At 37.5% G+C, this 20,135-nt stretch overlaps 2 protein-coding genes across 3 annotated transcripts in view; one reads left to right on the plus strand and one right to left on the minus strand.

The window, feature by feature from the left end:
* GLRB (glycine receptor, beta) overlaps positions 1–18,912 on the minus strand; it is a 50,087-nt gene extending 31,175 nt beyond the window's left edge. For both annotated transcript variants that reach the window (XM_010586098.1, XM_010586097.1), the window contains exons 1-3: positions 18,761–18,912; positions 6,855–6,961; positions 4,157–4,224 (exon numbers count right to left, since the gene is read on the minus strand). In XM_010586098.1, coding sequence (XP_010584400.1) covers positions 4,157–4,224; positions 6,855–6,961; positions 18,761–18,882 — 297 coding nt within the window. In that variant the 5' untranslated portion in view covers positions 18,883–18,912. The remainder of the gene's footprint in view (positions 1–4,156; positions 4,225–6,854; positions 6,962–18,760) is intronic.
* Positions 18,913–19,845: 933 nt separating this feature from the next.
* PDGFC (platelet derived growth factor C) overlaps positions 19,846–20,135 on the plus strand; it is a 178,821-nt gene continuing 178,531 nt past the window's right edge. The window contains exon 1 of the mRNA XM_010586277.1: positions 19,846–20,068. Within this exon, the coding sequence (XP_010584579.1) occupies positions 19,846–20,068 (223 nt within the window). The remainder of the gene's footprint in view (positions 20,069–20,135) is intronic.

Consider the following 20,135-nt stretch of genomic DNA (forward strand, 5'->3'; position numbering starts at 1 on the left):
CCCCCACTACACAAACCCCACCACACAAACCCATAACAGCAATTAAAAAGCTTGAAACTAGGGGCAGGGGGTGGAAGAGACATTTATCAGCGTTAGAGCTAGGAGGAACCTGGCAGGTAAAAAGAATCACAGAAGGATTCTACAGGGCTTTGTTTTCCCATGAAACTCCAACAGAACGCAAGTTGTTCTCAGAGAGGTTGAAAGGGAAGGCATTCTAGGAAATATTTAAAATGAAACCTACTAAACAGTGGGCATGTGGCCAGAAAAACTCCTCAGGCCAGAAACCAGGCATAGCCAATACATCACTCTCTGCAAACTGGAGCACACAGAAGATCATGAAAAGTTTTTTCTACATGAACTGCACTCATACAAAGAAAAGAAGCATAATAGCACTGTCTTTTAATAAAGTAGAAAATGGCATCTTTAAGATTAAAACAAGGAAACTGAATTTTCCTTTATATACATAAATATTAAAAAGACCTTTCTGCAAGGTTTTAAAGTAAAGAAGGAGGAAGTGGTGTTTTGCCATTTGAGTCAGTGAAGAAAGGTTACGCTGCAAGTACAAACCTTGAATACAGATTCTGTAGACAGATTATCAGCACAGCTAAAATATTATAGGCCTATGGGTATTTATACCAGAAAGCATCTTTCCCTAGGAATCCTTGACTGGTCATCCAGTCTATAACAGTTTCTAAATGTGGCATAATCACCATATTATCCCACAAATCTGCAGTCTAAAAAAACATCTGCAAAATCAGAAGCAGAGTTAGCATGAGGATCCTAGACAAGGAGTCTAATGGGCTAGAAGGAAACAAGTGACAGGATTCAAAATAAAGGGAGCTTATTGGAAGGTACCCACCCTGGTATAAGCTCTTCCCATTTTACCTGTACAAATTCTTATTCTCTCTGTAGTTAACTAATTTTTTGTTTAGTTTTTCCAGGTAACTTGTTTGATATGTGTGGGAAAAAGTCATCATTCTCTCGAGTATTCAGCAACACAATATGAACACTACCCTTTCTAGACACAGAGCAAACATGTGCCCTTCAGTTTCTTCACAAGGGCTTGATTAAACCAATACAGGCTTCTGGGCATAGGATCCACCCTATGGGTCCTATCTTACTTCAAACCAATATTACTTCAAATCTGTCAATAATTTTCTATAAAGAAAATCCCTTCTCTTTTAAAACTAAGTAGACTCTACCTCAGTGGGAGGTAATCTCTACTCTTTCCTATTGAGGATGAGCCAACTGCATAGCTAAGAATGCAATCGTCATGGGACCAGAAGGACAGAAAGCAAAAATAATTGAAAACAGTTTTGTGGGATTCCTGAAATAGGGGAGGAACCATCAGAACCAGCCACCATGATGTCAAGATGAGGGACACTGTGGGAGCCTGTTGACTAGTTAGAAGTTCCAGACATTAAGCCCAGAGTTGGCTATTTCAGAGAAGGGTCTAAGAGTGGGATACAGGACATCTTGTTGAAGATATTTCCTTCTGCATCTCTTTTAACATCCTTCTGAACAAAAGGAGATCAGCATGCCAAATGGCCTTTTCTCACTGGCACTCTACACATTTGTTTGTTGGGCCCTCTACCACCACCTCACTGCCAATCACCTGGCACCCATGGTTATTTTTCCCCACCGTTCCGTCACCCAAAAGAAGGAATTGTCCCTTTAGCATGGCTAAAACAGGATGCTTTACCCCCACATAGATTTTGCAAAAACCTATGAATTCAGCCATTATAGCCAGAAGTGGCACCAGAGCCAAGAATCATCATGATACTTCATCAACTGAAATACTTAGAAATATATTATTTCACAGATTTTGGTACCAGTAATGATATCACTCCAACCAGTTTAGTAGCTTCTGGTAACTTTAGAGACAGCCAAGAAATCAATATGTCTCATGATTCACACAAACGCCTGAGACAGTAGAGATGCAGACAGCCACTCTCTTCTCCAGCACTGACCGACCTTTTTCAGCAGTTCTGTCATTGCCTGCAAATATCTCTCCTTTCTGAATGCAAGAGGCCCCTTTGGTCCTTCACAGACTTAGTGCCTCAGCTCCAGGAAACACTTTTCCTGTGATTCTGGATGTAACAGTTTTTTCCTAGTTTAAGGGACTTGCTTCTACTATCTTATGCATTACCCAGACCATCTGAAGACGAGTACCAGCCTATCCCCAAGAGGGCAGTGGTTCCTGATGTCCATAGGACCCAATACCCACTGCAGCAGGAATAGTTTCCCAACTGCTATGTGGAAGAACAGATTGACCATTTCTTTTGTCAGCACTTCCTGTGATACATTAAGGCAACCAAAAAGTAATCCACACTTCACATAAACATGCTTAGCTATCATGGTGATTGGCTGGATGTAGAAATCTAAATAGAAGCATAAATTAAAGCAAGGATGGTGTCTGAAGTTCTGAAATATGGAGGAGAGCGTGACTTATAGAACATCCTAGTAAATTTGTGAGTGACCATATCAGGAATTCACAGACAGGCATACGTACATTGCTGCAGAGAGCATATTTAATTTGGGGGGGGAACCACACTCCTTACATTCATGTTTTGTTACTATTTGGATCTGAGTGAATTGTAAAAAAGGCTCTGTAAAAGTCACTTTTAAGAGCACGCAATAAATTTCAGAAACTTGAAAGGGCCATCTGGCCTAATATACCTGCCATCTTAGACAGTTATCTTACTCCTACTTTCCTGCTCTTCCTCCCTGCCCCTCTTTAAACTTCAGTCCCCTTTTTGTTTTCAGAAATAAATCTCAGCGTATCTTCAGCATACCTACATTCTTTGTTTTAATATCACTTCCCACTAATGCCATTAGTTCACTGACTATCATTTGCAATCAAATCTAAATCTTTATTCACTCCTACTTAATAACACAGAAATTTCTGGCCAAGCTGTTCAAAAGCTGTTTCAGCCATCACATATGTTTAACTCTGAGCAGCTCTGCAGTCCTACTGAAATGTCATTAGGGTATCATGTAAGCTGGTTCTGAATTTTAAGTGGGTACTTACTTTCACCACCAACAAAAGGTGTTTTATTATTTATTAGCTGTATTATGGTTTATTGCTTCTGTGCCATTATGAGTAGGAATGCTGCCTTAGTCACAGCACTGAAAAAAGCAGCCTGATTTTGCAAACTGCCTAAATGCTTTGGATGCAGCAGATCACCAAAGTTATTTCTAAATGGGATGCTCAGGGAGCACGTCAGAACTCCCACTCTGAGTGCATGCCCTGGCTGTGGCTTCCCACGTACTGGTGAGACATGGTGTACTCCCCTCTTTTTTACACAAAAGAAAAACCCTGATCAGGTCAGAACATCTTCAACAATTACATGTCATTTTTTTGGCAATATTTTTGATAGTATTTATTGGAAATACTATTGCAAAAAAAATCAAGTGCCAAAATATTGGAAAGGGCTTTGCTGAAATGACTTCTTATTTTGAAATAGATTTTACTTCCTAAAGAAACAATAAAAGTCAAAATTGTAATGAGGATTATTTGGTGCTGTTATTGACATATTGACATTTTCTGACTGAACTGGAAACACATTTTTAAAAACCTCACTCCTCAGTTTATCTCTCTCACACATTAAATAAACAGGAGTAAGAGTATGGTCATTGATGGTCTACTCCTTTAGTCTTTCTCCTTCTATTCCTCCACAATTTACTCCTATCCTCAGGTCTACACAAAACAGAGAACCTGTATGCTTCAGCCTTATGCATGTATGTTCTTTTTCCCTCATATAAAGTCCTAGTATTTTCTTTAGTAATACACCAAGCAACCTATATATTAACTCTCAGGAAGATTACTTAATTCATGCTACCAAATATGTTCTTCCCCCGAATTTAATAAATTATGGAAATAAGTGTAATTCTTGCATCTTAGAAACCATGGATTTGCTTTCATATACATCAAATTCTAAAAGCTATAACAATCTGTGGACAAATATAGAGTGAAATAGATTAATAGGTTTATGGCATAAAGAGCAGTAAGTCTATCACTAACCTCATTAACTCAGTTCTCAGTGTCCACGATCATAACAATAATTTCTACTTTGTAGTTCATAATGCTCAGCCTGAAATTTAATTTAAAAATAAAATCTCCGTGTGTGCTATATTAATTTCCTTTCAGTCTTACCATAGTTGTCTCTTGAATTGACCCAAAGCTGTTAATGAAGATGTTGACTGCAACATCGACTGGAATTCCTTTAAAAAAAAAAAAAAAGATTTCTAGTGAACTGCACAATCCAGTAAAGGTACATTATCTTTCATTTAAAGCTCCTTTATAATGGTATCACAATGTGAAATGTTTTTTTATAGGGTCATACAACTCTATCTTTTCAAGTTAGTATATAACAGTTTTCAAAAGCTGTGGTTTTATCTACTTCCATTGAAAGCCAATAGAAATCACAAAAAATCTTTTCAACCTAGTGATAAGAAAACAGAAAAAAAAAAAATCCTTAGTCCAGAGTGCTAAGCTTAAAGCATTTTACAGATGACAAATTTGAATAATTTTTGAATTCCATGATTTTCTGTTATCACAGAATGCACCGTCCAGTATTACTTTCACACATGGTTTAATGGATAGAGGTAATTCACATTTCTAGCAGCAGACACTTTTAACTGTCAAGGTCATGATGATGATCTATCATCCCAAATTACCTGTTTATGATTTATGATGAGACGTTTACTTATATTGTAAGAGGATACTTCTTTGTGCAAGTCAAGTACATAACTGTAAAGTATGAATACAGGCAGATAAAAATTGCTGCATGCAGCTTTCATAGCTATCTCACCTTGGTGCAAGAGGGTTGGAAAGCTGCTCTATTTTACAATGGTTACCAATTTGCCAAGAAAAACTTCTAGAAGCCAGCAGCTGTGAGGGTATTAAGATGGCCTGTATTTTTTCCTCTTCTCCACAGCCAGGATTCCTGTAGTTGAAGAGGGATGGGGTGACAGCTGCTACGTTTGCCCTCTGTCACCCTGCGGGAACTGATTGGCAGTCATTTAATCTGGTGTTAACAGAGAGTTATCACGAAGCAAGGAGAAGTGGCCTGATGGTTGTGAGAACTAATTATGGTCCACTAGTTTTATTTAGCACCTATATGTTGAGTGTCAGTATGTACATTAGATGCATGTATCTGATCTCATTTACACTGTTACGAATACTTAATTTAGTGGTTTCTTCCTATTTTCAGCAACAAAAGAAATATAAGAATATATGAAGACTATTTTCACAGAGTAAGTAAATACAGTACAAAGTAATATATGACTCATCTTATAGTTTGCTCGTCTGCATAAAATATTTTGGTGTACATTTTACATAAATTCAAACTCATTCTCTTGGTTCACCAGAAAATCACTAAGATAAATTTCACTTTTTTTCAGTTAAATCAGTTTGTGTTTTGTTGGGTTTTTTTAAATCAGACCAGTTAAGTATGATGCTTTTGGTTATGCAATAAGCATAATACTTTGTTTAATGCCTGATGTGTGTGACAGAGCACCCACCACCACACTAGTAGCCAAGAGTGTACTATCTCTTCCGGTTTTGAATAGGAAGTGCCATCCAAGAAAGTCACTCATGTGTGAGGAACATTTCAACATGGGCAAACCACTTGTCAGAAAATGTTCTTTTTCTTCCACCTTCCTGTGAGTTAACATTACATGTCCTCCCTTTTCCTTCCATCCTCATTCCTACCAGACTGCCAGCAGGGTTATCAAAAATATAAAGAAATCTGCAACATGCTTTGTGATTACAAGCTGATCATGCTGAAGAACAGGTAGAACAGAGGCTGGACATTTATTCTTTGTGACAAGGCTCCGTGCTGAAAACATATAAATATGATTCTACAGAAAATCAGAAAGAAGCAGGAAAATTGCTGAGAACTGAGTTTAATACATTTATAAAACTCTGTGAAACAGAACATCTGAAAATGGTCTCTTCAAAAGCACAATAAAGATTATACATTTCCAAATTTCTCAAACTATTGATATGCATGTTAAAATATCTCTTAATGTACATTTAACTAAATATAAGGTTTAAAATGAAAGAACTGATGTATGTAAACTGCAGTGTCTGTAATGCAATAAAATTGTCTATGTCTTTTTCCAGCAGGGAGATAATCTAATTCCTGGGAAGTGTAACTTAGAGCTGTATGAGTTATTAGAGGTTTTGCAGAGAATATATATTCCAACCTTTTCTGCATATGTAAGGAAATCACATTTGCCTACCTGGAAGATTCCTACATCTGACTACCAGGGAGACGTTTTAAATTTAGAGAAAGTGTTTAAATTCATTACCTATTTGAAACCCCAAAGCATGTAAGCTGTATTACTAACATATCTTTAAAGGATTTAATAACTGTATCATTTCCAAATAGTGATATTGCTGATCCTAATTTTATAAAGTCATCTTAAAGGATGTCTATAGAGAATTTTGATGTTTTAAAATACTGTAAAGTGGAGATAACACTAAAGTCTAACCAAAATGTAGGGATAAAAAGACATTTTAAAAACTTATTCTATAAAATCTAATTCTATTTTTAAAAAACCTTTTATAAAGTAATAGTAGTAATAATAATAATAATAATAATAATAATGATGATAATAAAGCATCACATACTATTATGATCATGAAATCCTAACATATTACCTTTCAGCTCAAAAGGTTAAGTACCTTCTGCAATTTCACACTATCTAGGGAAATTTCCATTTAAAAAAAAATACAATACAGAAATGTAGGTTGTGAATATTATCTCTATATAAATTTTCTAGGTGTGAAAAGAGCAAACGTTAAATTCTAAAGATTAAAAAAAAGGCTGAAATATCTGACAAACCTTTGAAATTAGGCCTTATCCTGGGATCATAACTGAGCAATAGCCTATTCAAGATATTGCTGGTAGAATTAACAGGTACTCTTGCAAGGTCTTCAGCTGATTGTTGGCTGTAAAAAAAAAAAAGTGCATCAGTTACTATTAAGACAGAAATAACTGTGTGCTTAAACTTAAGTCATTTTAAAGTCATGCCATAAATGCCATTTCAGGAGCAAAACAGGTTCGGTATTTCATGTTCCACACTGGATAGCCTTCTTTTCTTTGTGATAGTTCAGTATTTTTCAAGAAACTATAACAAACATGAAAGCTCTCCTATATAGCTTTAACTGTTAAACTTGGAAGTAAATAAACTGCAATTCACTAATTGTTCCCTTCCCTCCTAACATACATATCCAGAGGGACATGATTTCTTCATCAGTAGAAAGCAGCCACCTGGACTATTTTTAGTGACTGTCAGAGTAGGAACATAAGTAAACTGACAGCCACTTCATAGGTGCCAAACCATGCAGAGGCTTTTGGCAGTCTCCTGCTCTCGCATGCCAGCGCCAGCTATTCCACCGAGAGCTGGAGCCATTGCATAATCTCCTTGTCAAGTGCTAATAAAAGCATTTTTATGGAAAACGAGGCCTTGGACTCTCCTCTGATTTTGCAGGGGGAATTTAAACATCTCCATTTACCTTGCTGTTATTGTGCTGTGAGTTAAACCACCGCTAAAATTAAAAAGAACCTGTGACAGGTCAATGTAGCTACAAGAGTAACATGAAACTGAGTGTAATAAAAAGAAATAAGGGTGCATAAGTCCCCACCCCATGTACTTTAAGCACCTAGCAGGCTGATAATGTCATGTAAATGAACTTGTATGTTGTCTGTAGAAGCTGTTCAGCGGTGTTTTCTGATTTTGAATCCTGTCTTGTAATCACTTTTCATCCTTTTTATGACAACTACTCTGCTGACTTTCTGTCATTATAATTTAGTAACCAAAATGCCATATAAAAATAAGACAAAGACCCTACAGAGGCCTAAGTCATATGCATCAACACTATTACCTCTAGCAAACAAATGTATGAAAATATTTTAAAAAATTATCCAGTTTATTTCCCAAATGTTTTCCATAATCAGTATCAGCTGTCGTTGCCTCCTTTACCCTGCTTAATTTCTTTTTTTCATTATTCTTTCCTATATCAATGTCAGCTTGACAGACCTATGGGTTATTCTTTATAACACCTTGGTTCACTGCTAGTTTTCTTCTCATCCTTCAGTTTCCTTCATGTCCTCTGGGACTTCTGCATTATCCAAACATTTACTGAAGAAAATATTAACTCTCCAAAAGGCTTTTGGCCAGTTTAAAAAAAAAGAGTTGTATGAATGTATCAGACCTCCTGATTTTAAGATGTCCAATTATAGTAGCATCTTCCTCATTGACTACTGGGAAATAAATTAATTAATTAATAACTGTCACCATTGCATGATATCACTATTTGATTGAAGACCAGAGATGAGACCAAATCCTAGCCCTTGCAGAGCTTTTATGAATAATCCCACCTTTAAAATCAACTGTTTTAACTCAAACCATAAGGGAAACAACAGGAGCAAATGAACAAGATCTGCTGCCTTGGTAGCACTTACTATGCCTTCACAATGAGATTTAATCTCCTCAGTTAACATTTAACAGCTAAAATATTTATAAATAGAACTATGAAGGAGTTACCTATTATTAAAAACATGTCAACCGTTTATGAAAACATAACTGCATTCTATTCTCTAGTCTCCTTGATACCCTTTGAGCATTATCCTTCAGAAACAAAATAATCAGTTTTCTGTTTTCCTTATTGTATTCAGGATATTTCTGAAACCTAAAGCTGCACATCTGTTCAACTATTTGCTCATATTTGCCTGACATTATACATGAAGGAGAAAAGTATATCTAAAGTCAGCTACGATGGTAAATAACCACTCAACCCTCCTTGAAATTTCGGACTACCCACCAGTCATTAGCAGGATTAGTATGAATTCTGAAGGCTACCCAGAGATACAGCTACCAAAAAGTGTGTATCCATGAGTATAGTTTAAACTATAACATACAGGATGAGAAAAAATTGTACAGTGGCTGCAGTATATAATTCCCCAACCATCTCTTGCAAACGCACTAAATCCTCTGTGGTATTTAACAACCACACAGGTGAACTACTTGTTCTGTCAGAACTTATCCAGAGATAAATGGTCCACTGATAACACAAGAAAGTTTTTACTTTTAGTAATGTATGTGAAATTCCACTAGTATGTCCTTATTCCGTGGACAATAAACCTCTGCTAATTTAATATTAGAGTGATTAAATAGCAATAGGTGTTCTAACCCCTTCGAATAATTGATAAATTCACCTTCAAACAATTCTCCCAGGGTTGTGTTTATAGCTTTTTATATTTGACTTTGATTTGGATCATTATGCAAAAGAACTAATTTATTTCCTGAATTGGTCCGGCAGTTGGACTAGATGATCATTGTAGAACCCTTCCAACTGAAATATTCTATTCTATTCTATTCTATTCTATTTCTGTAATTTTGAAATTTGTGTTCAGTTTTCAGCGATGACCTTTACCAATGAACAGGTTGCTACAGAAATATCATAAACCAGCTTTGTATGCTTTTCTTGCAGTTACCACTAATTGGACAATAGGAAAACATAAAGTTAAATGTTAAGATTATTTTCCATTTTGTAGCAGGAACAAGACAGAAAAGAATGTTCATTTAACTATTAAAAAGGCAGGCAAACACTCTGTACACTATTATATCTGATACAAAAAGGTTCATGGCATTGCTTCCTTGCAAGTCACACATCTGAACATCTAAAATATCTACATCAGATGCCTACAGAAACTATATAAAAGGAGGGTCTCCTTAAGACAGGCATTTCTTTCTAAATCATATATGCCCAGTATTAATGAAATATCAAGACAAAACCAAACAACTAATGAACAAAAGTAAATCCTATTTTTTTTTTAATTTCTGCTATGGATTATACAAAGATGTTCATTAAATAGTGATGATGGTAATCAGAACCACACAGGATAACATGGACACATAAATTAAATACAGATGCTTCTAAAATGCAAAGAGGAAAAAAGTCTAAGAAATTAAATGAGTGAGCATCAAACAGCAAAAGAAAGCCAAATAGAGCTGACACGTTTATTTGTCTCTTCAAGTACGAGGAATAAGGTGGTAGTTTTGTGAGATCTGAGTTGCACTGCAGAAATATGTTAATACAGATATCTGCTCATGCTGTTTATTCAAAGGTCATCCATGAATTAGGCAAGGGAGATTTACTGCACTGGGAAGACAGTGATGGGAAGAACAGGCAGCAGTACTGCTTTCTGGTAAAGAACATCATGATCACACCTTCTGCAAGTTTTTGGGTACTGTTTTGAACTCATACAAGTGTAATGCACACACATTTATCCTCATTTATATAAGAACCAAGTGAAATACAACAGCATTGGCTGTTCTGAGTTGGGAGAAGCAGCACAGAGAGTCAGTAATTGGTATTTTTTAAAGGTGACTTTGAATGAATTGGTTAGAATAGCTACTGGAAAAAAGCTCTGCTGAGTGCCAGTTATATTTTTTACTGTGGTCTTTTACAGCATGCTGTCACTGAACTGCCATCATTGAATAGCACTCATGTGACTAAACATCGTCACAAGGACTGGATTTCCTTCAGAGAGCCTTGCTGATCAAAATGCCTAAATTCCACCCGCAAATCAATACATCATATGTGTAGTTTTGGTGAGTTAAGAGGTTATGCCACTTTCAAAGTGACAGATGAGCAGAATGACTTAATGAAACAATGAATGGGATGGGTTCGGTGCTTGGAGAACAGGTTGGGACTATTCATGCCACAAAGATATTTACCTAAAGCCACTACCACCCCTGCTTAATTGGCCGCTCTGGAATGAATTAACAATAGGCAAATCCATAGACTACATAAGAGAAAAAGATTTTGAGCCGAGATCTCCCTTCCTAAAAGAAGCTGCACTTCAATTTGCTGAATGCTGTCTGACTCCCTTATAACAACACTCACACCAGTTGAGAAGTTACTTACCAATTTTTCTTATTCAACCTACAATTTTCACATTTCTGAAAAGCTGATAACTAGCCTAAGATTTCCCTTAGAAAAGTTGCAGTCTGTGTTGTAATTTTAATACATTTATTTCAACTTGTGTTGAATGTATGTGGAGCTGCTGGAAAGCATTAAGTGGAAATGCAGTAGCATTCTTCATAGTAATTGATGAGTTCTAAGCAAGATATGGTAAATACCAAAGGGTAAGGCAACAGAAGTCTCACATTTGCTATAAATGGAATTTAAAAGCAAGTAATAGTAATAATTCTTGCCTTAACAAGAATTTTGCCCCCCAAAAAATTTTGGAAAAAAACCCCAAAAACCAAAAAACAAAGCCAAAGAATGATTTCTCTTTTTCTGCAAAGAAAGAAAAAACAAACAGTATTCTCAAAAGTGTTCTCACTTCTACAAACAGCGTCCTCAAAAGCCAGAAAGAAAACCAATACAGTTAGTCTTTCAGCATAATACCTGTGTGTGATATGACTAGCCTCTCTCTGGTGTTTGGGAGGTTACTTCTGGTATCACTGATGAATGAAATAATGACTTTAAATACTGTATTTCACAGGACATGCAGTAAGGTGTCCATCTCCTCTTCCACTGCAGGTCTACACATTTTATCACTGCTTTGAAGAACATGATTAACATTTTCAGCTGATGGCAACAGATAATTATTTTCATAATTCACTAATCAAAATCCAGAAGTTTAGATAAGCAGATATGCATGGCAAAAGGAAGCATATATTACACTTGGTTTGAAATTTATATAGCTTCGTTACATTTGTGTTAAGCAAATGTGTCAGAAGACATTATATCTCTATGGGTTGTCATGACATTTAGTCTCAGAGCTCACTGAAGTACAATGAGTCCTTATCACACACAGTGCTACAGAAGGATGACTGGAGAAAAGAATATAAATGATATTCTGCACAAGTGGGAAGGAGAAGCTTCGCTGTTGTATTCATTCACCTACTGCCCTGATCCCTAGTCTTAAGATCAAGATCCCATTATGCTGAAGAATCTCTAATTTTAGACGAGAACATGAATATACTTTTTACTTATGGCATGACAATCAGGAAAAAAAAAAAGGCATGTCACAGGGACGTATTCACATGCCATTTCATAACACACTGCAGTCCAGACAGTCAGGTAGCATGCTTATTCTATTGTTGGTGTTTGCTTAGAGCACATAGCTTGGATAATCTAGCATCAAGCTTTGCCTGCATAGTTTTAGATTACTGTCTGACAGATAAAAATACATACTCCAACTCACACTGTTCTGTTATCTCCAGCAAAATTTCCTATATAATGCTGAAACAATAGATTCTAGCACAGTTTATCTAATCTATGTGATGGAAACTGACATTTTAGTCATAAAACATGGCAATGTATATCTGAGAATGATAAAAATAAGTTTTGGGAAACACAGTACCTGTCATCTCACCATATATCGTAAGTGCTATTTCTCTGATATAAACAATCAGTGTTCTGATTTGCAGGCACTTGATTTTTGGAGTGCAATAACTCAAAGCACAAAACCAGGTTAATACAAATCAAAGAGATACTATATAACTCTTCTGAGTGACGTCTGTGATCTCTAGTATGCCTAATAGCTACGTTTTCAAACCGTACCGGGTGACATCTCCATTACTAGGGAGGATAATTACAATGCCTCCAAAGCAAAGTAGTATCACTCAAATTACATTAAAACTATGGAACTCTGAATAACTGTTTATGTGTCCTCACAAATGCAGCGGACAGCTAAACACCTAAAATTAGATATGTAACCTCAGTACCTAAATTTGGAGGTAATCCAGTGTGGTGAACAAAGAGAAAGGTTCCTTCATAGCAGAAGTTGAAACAGAAGCCCAGACTGGGCACCTCGAATTGTGAACCCTGAATTGTGGAGGTGAAATAACTCATCTTTCACCTCCTGTTGTAGATAGACCAAAGAACACAGTCTCCTAATGTGGGCATGTAAGCAACCTTCCTGACATTGCATGATGTGAATAACTCAGTTAGTGTCACTAATTCAGTCCTTGTCTAAACCTCTAAGTCCAGCTTTGGTTTCACACTCAGGATTGCCAGGGTTGGACACCTTAAGGGGTGTTTATATGGTAATCTGAAGTGCCTTGTTATTCCCTAAACTTGAGAAAACCAAGCTGATTCATCTGCCTGCCACAGAGATGATAGCCCCCAAACCAGTAGAACCAGGTTAGTATGGTACTTCATCCAGCCTGACTAGTACTGCTCACAGCAAGCTCACAGCAATGCTTCCTTTTCTTAAAATTAGCTAGTTTGCTCCTATCTTAGGCACCTCTGCATCCTACTGAAGTTACCACCTAAGCGACCTTTGTGCAAAACGGGCATCTTGCCATATCCTGATACTGCATGCAGACATGAAACACGATGAGCATTCAGATGTCTAAGCAGAACCACAGACTTTTTAAAAATAATTTATCCACATCAGTTCCTTGTCCCAGTCTTTATTCCAAATGAGGTAAGTACTGAAACAATGCACGGATCTTAGTAAAAGCCAACCACCTTGTGTATGGTGGTATAAGTGGAGATATAAGTGGAAAGTGTAAGTGGAGATACATCCTATATAAGATCCATTTAGTGGAGCTGAGAACAGAATTTAGGCCTATGGTTTTCCTTGTGCTTAGGTTTAGGAGGTGTAATTTAACCAGCAGATCCAAGTATTTTCTGTCTGGAGGTTGTATATGAAATACAAAGTCTGTAACTTTACCACACGATTGTAGCATCTCAATCACCGTAGTGTTCAGAATGGAGTAAATGCTGCTCGCTGAGAGGATTACTGAACAACAACCAGCCTACCATGCTTAATTACTGTTTTACAAAATAACTTAGGTTTTGCTCATATAGCTTTATCTTTTACTCCCCAGTGCATTTATCGACTGTGAATACAAATTCCCAAACATCCTGGAATGTGGCCCTATCTGTCCAGGATCATGGCTTTCTATGAGAGTTACATGCTACAGAATAATTAAACCATTGACCAACTGCTGTTACTATGGGGCAAAAGAATTTTTATAGGAACCAGACCGGGGCTCTGCAATGTACTTATCTTCAGAATGACTGTGAGATGTAACTACCTCCAGAACCAAATTCAGGCTTGTCTTTCAACTTCATTCCTTCTTCTCCCACAAACTGTATCAACCCTCCCATCACACCTACAAATGAGAATGTTCACAAACTATCAACAGTGTCTTCTACAAGATGGGAACAAAGACAAAGATGATTCCACTTTCCCACCATTGACGTTCGGGGGATGATCACATATTACAGATAGAAAGGCCATGTATACCCAAACGCTTGATATAATTTAAAAAAGGTCTGTGGGAAGGTGGAGAGGATCCAAGATACAAGACACACTTTGAACTTCTTTAGTCTTTGTGGGAAGAGCGTGTCAGAAGCTGACAGTTAACCAAGAGAAATTTTAGGACAGACTTTCATACAACTCTATGTTTTAAACACATCAAAGGCTTTTTTCCCCAGTTCCACTGTCTTTTGCTGTTATTTTTTAAAAGAAGCTGTCTATTGAACCTTGGCATCTGTGACCTTTCTAAGCTTCTGCCCTGGCAGATGGCACAAGCCATGTTTTCTGGAGGGCTTAGAGGGCCATTTCACAGTTTTTGAAGTAGCTGATATGCTTTATTGAATACAAGCCAAAATATGATTTCTACTCCTGCTTTATGGATAAAAAAGTCTCTATAGGTATCATCGAGAATTTAGTTAATCATCTACATGGACATAAATCTCCATGTGGAAAAACACATAAAGGTGAGGAGGGATGCTATTTTAAAAGCACAGTCTTGCTATCCAGATAAAAGAATGAGATTTAGTGATTGAGGTTATACTCTTAGCATTGCCATAGCATTAGAGACGCTGTGAGATCTTCAGAAACGAACATCGTGCAAGTGAACAGCTGAGTCATACTAAAACTGTAATTAACAGGGATAGGTGTGATTAGGAGCACAGTTGTAACTGATTTTGTAAGCTGCTATTTGACACTCTATGCCTTCTCTAACACTGTCATAACTAAACTTCCCTTCCCTTACAATTTCATTTGTCTAGAGATCTTGCAAGTAGCTTTGAGCAGAGACCTTCTGGGCTACTAAGTATTGTGGGGATAACAGCAGAAGCTCAAACTTCATAAAAAACCCTAAGTATTTATCATGACTTAACGAAAGGAAAAACATTTTTCAGCAGTACTCTTAGAAAAAGTCACAGCAAAGTGTCCAACATATTTACCAGAAACAGGTGTTATGAGGAATTATGAAGTTAGTAAGAAGTAACAGAGGTAATACAGCTGATGGGTAGTCTATGATCAAGAAAGAGATCAAGTGACTAAATCCATCTGTAGCTATACTGAAATCATCTGTATTCAGTATAGCGAATTTCAAAATAAGCTTTATTAACAGAAGACTGTGACCCACAAAATTTTTAATTTTTTTCTTGAAGAGGTGGACCTGTTCCTGTTTCTTTTTTTTTTTTAATATATTTTCCATGGAGACCAAAGGCAAGACTTTTGTTACACTAAAGCTTTATATTTTATTGCACTATGCATCTGTGGAAGCCAGCTTCTCAGATTTATGCTGCAAAACTCCCTGTTATAGGATTTTATCCCTAATATATCAATTTCTTTGTTAATGAGCAAACAATCAGGAATCAGAAACAAGTATAATTACTCTGTGTTTCATTTGGAAAGTCTGAGGTAAGAAGGAAAATGATCTAACTGTAAGATGTAAAATCTTACATCTGTTCTAAGCAAACATTACATCAAATAAGAACCAAATGATTAAGCATCAGCTTCATGAAAACCCTTGATAAAAAAGCTGGGAAAAACAGTTTCAGAAATAAATGAAAATCAGATGGCCAATCAAGCCACTATCAAACAATGCACTGAGAAGTACAGCATTATGAATAATCACAAGTAAGAGGTTTTGTTCTAAGATACAAAATAGCTTTCCTAATTGAAGGAAGCAAGTATCTGCTTATGAGACAATAATGAACTTTTTATTGGGTTTCTAATCAGTTTGTTTCCAGCTTGTTCTAATAGTAATTAACTTCATGCCAGAGGGGCACATTTGGCGAAAGGCTTGTATTCTGGAGAGCCATAAAAGGAAAAGTTCAAGTATGCTCAGTTTTCATACAAACAAATTCACGCTGAAGTCCCAAACCAGTCTTATAACCATCCATTTCTTAACATCAAACTAAGGAACTCAGGCAGTAACATCAGATTCAGTATAAATCTTTCCTGGAAAATTATTTGCATACCTTTGAATTTCATTATAAAGCTTGTAAAGAGAAGACTGTTCCTTATATAATTACTAGTATGGGGTTTTGTTCTCCTGAGGGGGTAAAATTTAGCTTTCACATGTTGTAAGGAAACAAAAAGCAATAATTCATTACAATCAAGCTTTAAATTATATTGGACCAGTAACCAATGTAAATTAAAGGTAGATTAAGATTTTAACTTATAAATGTATGTTTTCATTAGGAATTTGTACCATTCAATTTTATACATGATGCAAAATCCTGCTTTTTTTTCTTTAGAAAAGATACAAGGCATTCTTCTAAAATATTTCTTTTGTGCTTTACTAGTAAATTTTTCATTCAACCACTTTGAGATTCTTTTTGGTCAACCCTTATGGTGTCAGTTAATTCCCACTCCACTGCATTGTGTTTTGGTTTGTTTCTGAGGAAAGATTCCTTACTTTTTTTCCACAGGAAAAAGGTTATTGAGAGTATGCAGCCTTTTTTATAACACGGAGCGTCACCAAGTCAAGAGGTTTTGTGAATGATTATGAAAAAAATGCTGATGAATGAAAGTTTGCCATCAGTAGCCTGAGTTAAGAGAGCATTAGATAATTTCTCTGCAAGACAGAACTGACTTTCATTGCTCATTCACGTGAGAGGTCTTCTAGATGCCAGCCACAAAAACAGCAGTCCTGCAGCCCTGCTATTACAAGTGGTCTCAAGCTGTGAACCTCAGCCAAGTAAGATATAGACAACTTGTTCATTATTCAGAAAATCCAACAGGGCTTACGCTACAACAATTAATTCTAGCTAGCAACACTGCACACGTGATACATCAGACAAATACTGGATTCTGCTAGTATTTTTGCAGAAGGCTTCAATTGGCTGGAATGTAAAAGTATCAATTCAAAAATTATAGCATTTATTCAATGCTTTTCAAGTATATTGGTGGCAAATGACATCATAATTAATGGTTGTAACGTCAACTGATATCAAAAAGAACAGGGTACCAAGAAATACTGTGCTTAAGAGAAAAACAAAGAAAAAATCCACCCACTTATCAAGATAAAATTACATCAATGTTTTGAATTCTAATTAAGACCAAGTCAAGAACAGGGGGAAATGCTGGCTGCTTCAGTGAGACGATGGAAGATCTGGATTCAGTTTCCAGCTGCGTAACTCACTTTCGCAGGACTTCCCTGCTGACCCCTGTCCTGGGAACTATGACATTTCTCCCCTTGCTACAAATCTTCATGGTAGCTCAGACCAAAAGCTCCATTCAGAGCTCAACATAACTATTCAAATGGGACAGAATAGGTAGGAGTCATTTCAGATGAGTCATGATCACATTTGAGACTTGCCTCTTACAGTATTCAGATCCAAGGATACATCTCATTTTTTAGGCTTGATATAAAAAAAGAATGAAAGCACTCACCATACATATAAACTTTCTAAAAAGTTTGGGTTACAAATAAACATCACTGTCAATATTTAAGTAGAGTTCGAACTTTAAAAAGTATTATTCAAACATTGCTTCTGTCTTGTTATTCTTTTTTTTTTTTTTTTTAGCTTGGAAAAAGTCTATTAATGTTGAATGGCCAGTCTCATCTTCCAGTCGTCTTCTTTTATGGTCAAAGAATAAATGTGTTTAAATTTGTCTAAACGATTTGATCATTTCAGACACAGCGCTTTTCTACACTTATTGCCAACTTACTATATTCCATCAATCTTCTCAGATATTTACACCATAACACTATAGAGATGAGCAAGACTAGCCAAGAAAATGACAAAAAAGGTGCTCACAAATAAAACTTTTGCAATGACCTATGGATCACAACCTAAAACGCGACAGGCATTATAAAGAGGGAGTATTTTTAACATCAAGTAATCATAGGTATCCAGAATACATTCTCTATTCAACTGGGCAATCACAGATTTTAATTTCTGTATTTTTACAGAGACATTATTCCGTAAGGGCATGCTTTGTAGCAACAATCAATCCACCTCCATAAATGTTATAGTACTGTAAATCATTGACAGAACATGCTGAAGACCTTAGTTCTATTCAACATGCAATAAGAATATGTGTAGGACAAGCCTTCTCTTACAGAACTAAGCTAACCAGAAACTGAATTTCAGTATGACAGTTTTGCATCCTCCTTGCTTTTCTCAGTACACCTGCAACACGATGCTAGACAGCATAGCACTATGGGACTACATTACATGTCCCATTAATAGCAAGACACTGGGCTGGAAACCCCCACAAAGAAGGAAACAATTTACTATGGCTTAGATTTTTCCTTTCATTAAAACAGAGGACCTGCTGCAGAAGAAACATACACAGTGACAGAACTTAGCTATGATGCTGGCCAAACCCTCTTCCTCCCATTCCCACCCCAAACCCCGTTCTTTCAGCAGAAAGCATCACCTTCTACTTCAATTGTCACATAATTTCCACTGTTAAAAATAGGGCAGGACCGCCACCATACAAAAGCATAAAAGAAACAAGAAACATACGAGGGACATAGATATTGCTTCTTCTTCCCCTTTCCTTTCTTTGAAGACTTCTCTTTGGAATAGACTTCTTCAACCCATAAGGAGAACGAGATGAAAAAGAAAACTGCTAGTAAGAACTTCATCCTGAAGATTAAGCTTCAGAGAAACCTTTGGTCTGTGGCAAAAGAAAAGAAAGAAGTTTATGTTAAAAGGGCTAGATATGGCAAATGGGAACACATACCTACAAAAAGTAAACAAATGGGTTTGGGTCTTGTTTTCAAAAGTTTCAGCTTAGTTGCCCTGGGAGAGAGAGTCTGTTGAGCTGTACCTCTTATATGCAAGCAACTTGGGCAATTTTCTGAGAGTCAAGCAGCTTCCCAAAGTTAAGAGACTGGCAGCGAGGAACAGATTTAAGTGCAAGTTTGCTCCAGTGTGTTTAAGAAGTAAACACGATGTCCTTCAAAGGCTGTCTAACTCAAAATCCACAGAAACTTGGAACAGAATTCCTCACCAAAAAAGGTCATGTATCAACTGCATTAAATATGGTTAAATGTGACCAACCAGTCATCTAACAAGGCAGGGAACTGCAAGCCCTCTATGACCTTGCACAGATAAGATAGCAATCATGCTATCTCATAACGGTAGTTATGAGAAAGGCTTGCAAATTTAATTTTATGCACAGAATTTAAGCACGAATGACTATTTTGCAGGAAGTATTCTCGCTGCGGAGCCAGCACTGAAAGGGCCTTGCAAAGATGACTAAACGCAACCCACAATAATGTGCTTTATTCATCGCGTTCAGTTTAAGATTCTAACTTCTCACATGCAAAACTGCGTACCCCAAAGGCCAGGAGCTGAGTTTGTGTTCGGCCAGATTCGGCCCCACCTGCACCCAGTCGCAGCCGCACGACACCCCGGGCATTTTCCATTTGTTTCCCATCCCACAGATAATTCCCAGGCGCGTCCCTGGGCCAGCGGAAACCTCGCAGATGCCTCAGCACCAGCTGCATTCTCCACTTTGCTTTATATTTTGTTTTTTAATTCGTCTCAAGGAGCAGCGGCTGCCTCTCTCTCCCTCCCTCCACCTCCGGGAGCCACCCACCGAGATGCTTCAGCCCCCCCCGGGAAACGCAGACACCCCCCCCACACACACACCACCACCACCACCCTCCGCGCCGGTGACGGTCGCCGAGCTGCCCCCGCCGTCCCCTACCCCTCGCCCGGCCTCCTCGCCTCCCCGGCCCGGTCGGAGGCCTCCCACCGGCCCCAGCACCGGGGAGGGAGCGGCCTCCGTGCTGCCGAGCGCTGCCCGCGCACGGCGGGGAGAGCGTGAGGAGAAAACGAGCGGGGCTCCCCCACACGGCCCGCTTCCCGCCCCCGAGCCCCGCCGCCGCCT

This window comes from Haliaeetus leucocephalus, unplaced genomic scaffold, assembly GCF_000737465.1.
Source record: "Haliaeetus leucocephalus isolate CR32 unplaced genomic scaffold, Haliaeetus_leucocephalus-4.0 Scaffold140, whole genome shotgun sequence".
Taxonomy (NCBI): Eukaryota; Metazoa; Chordata; class Aves; order Accipitriformes; family Accipitridae; genus Haliaeetus; species Haliaeetus leucocephalus.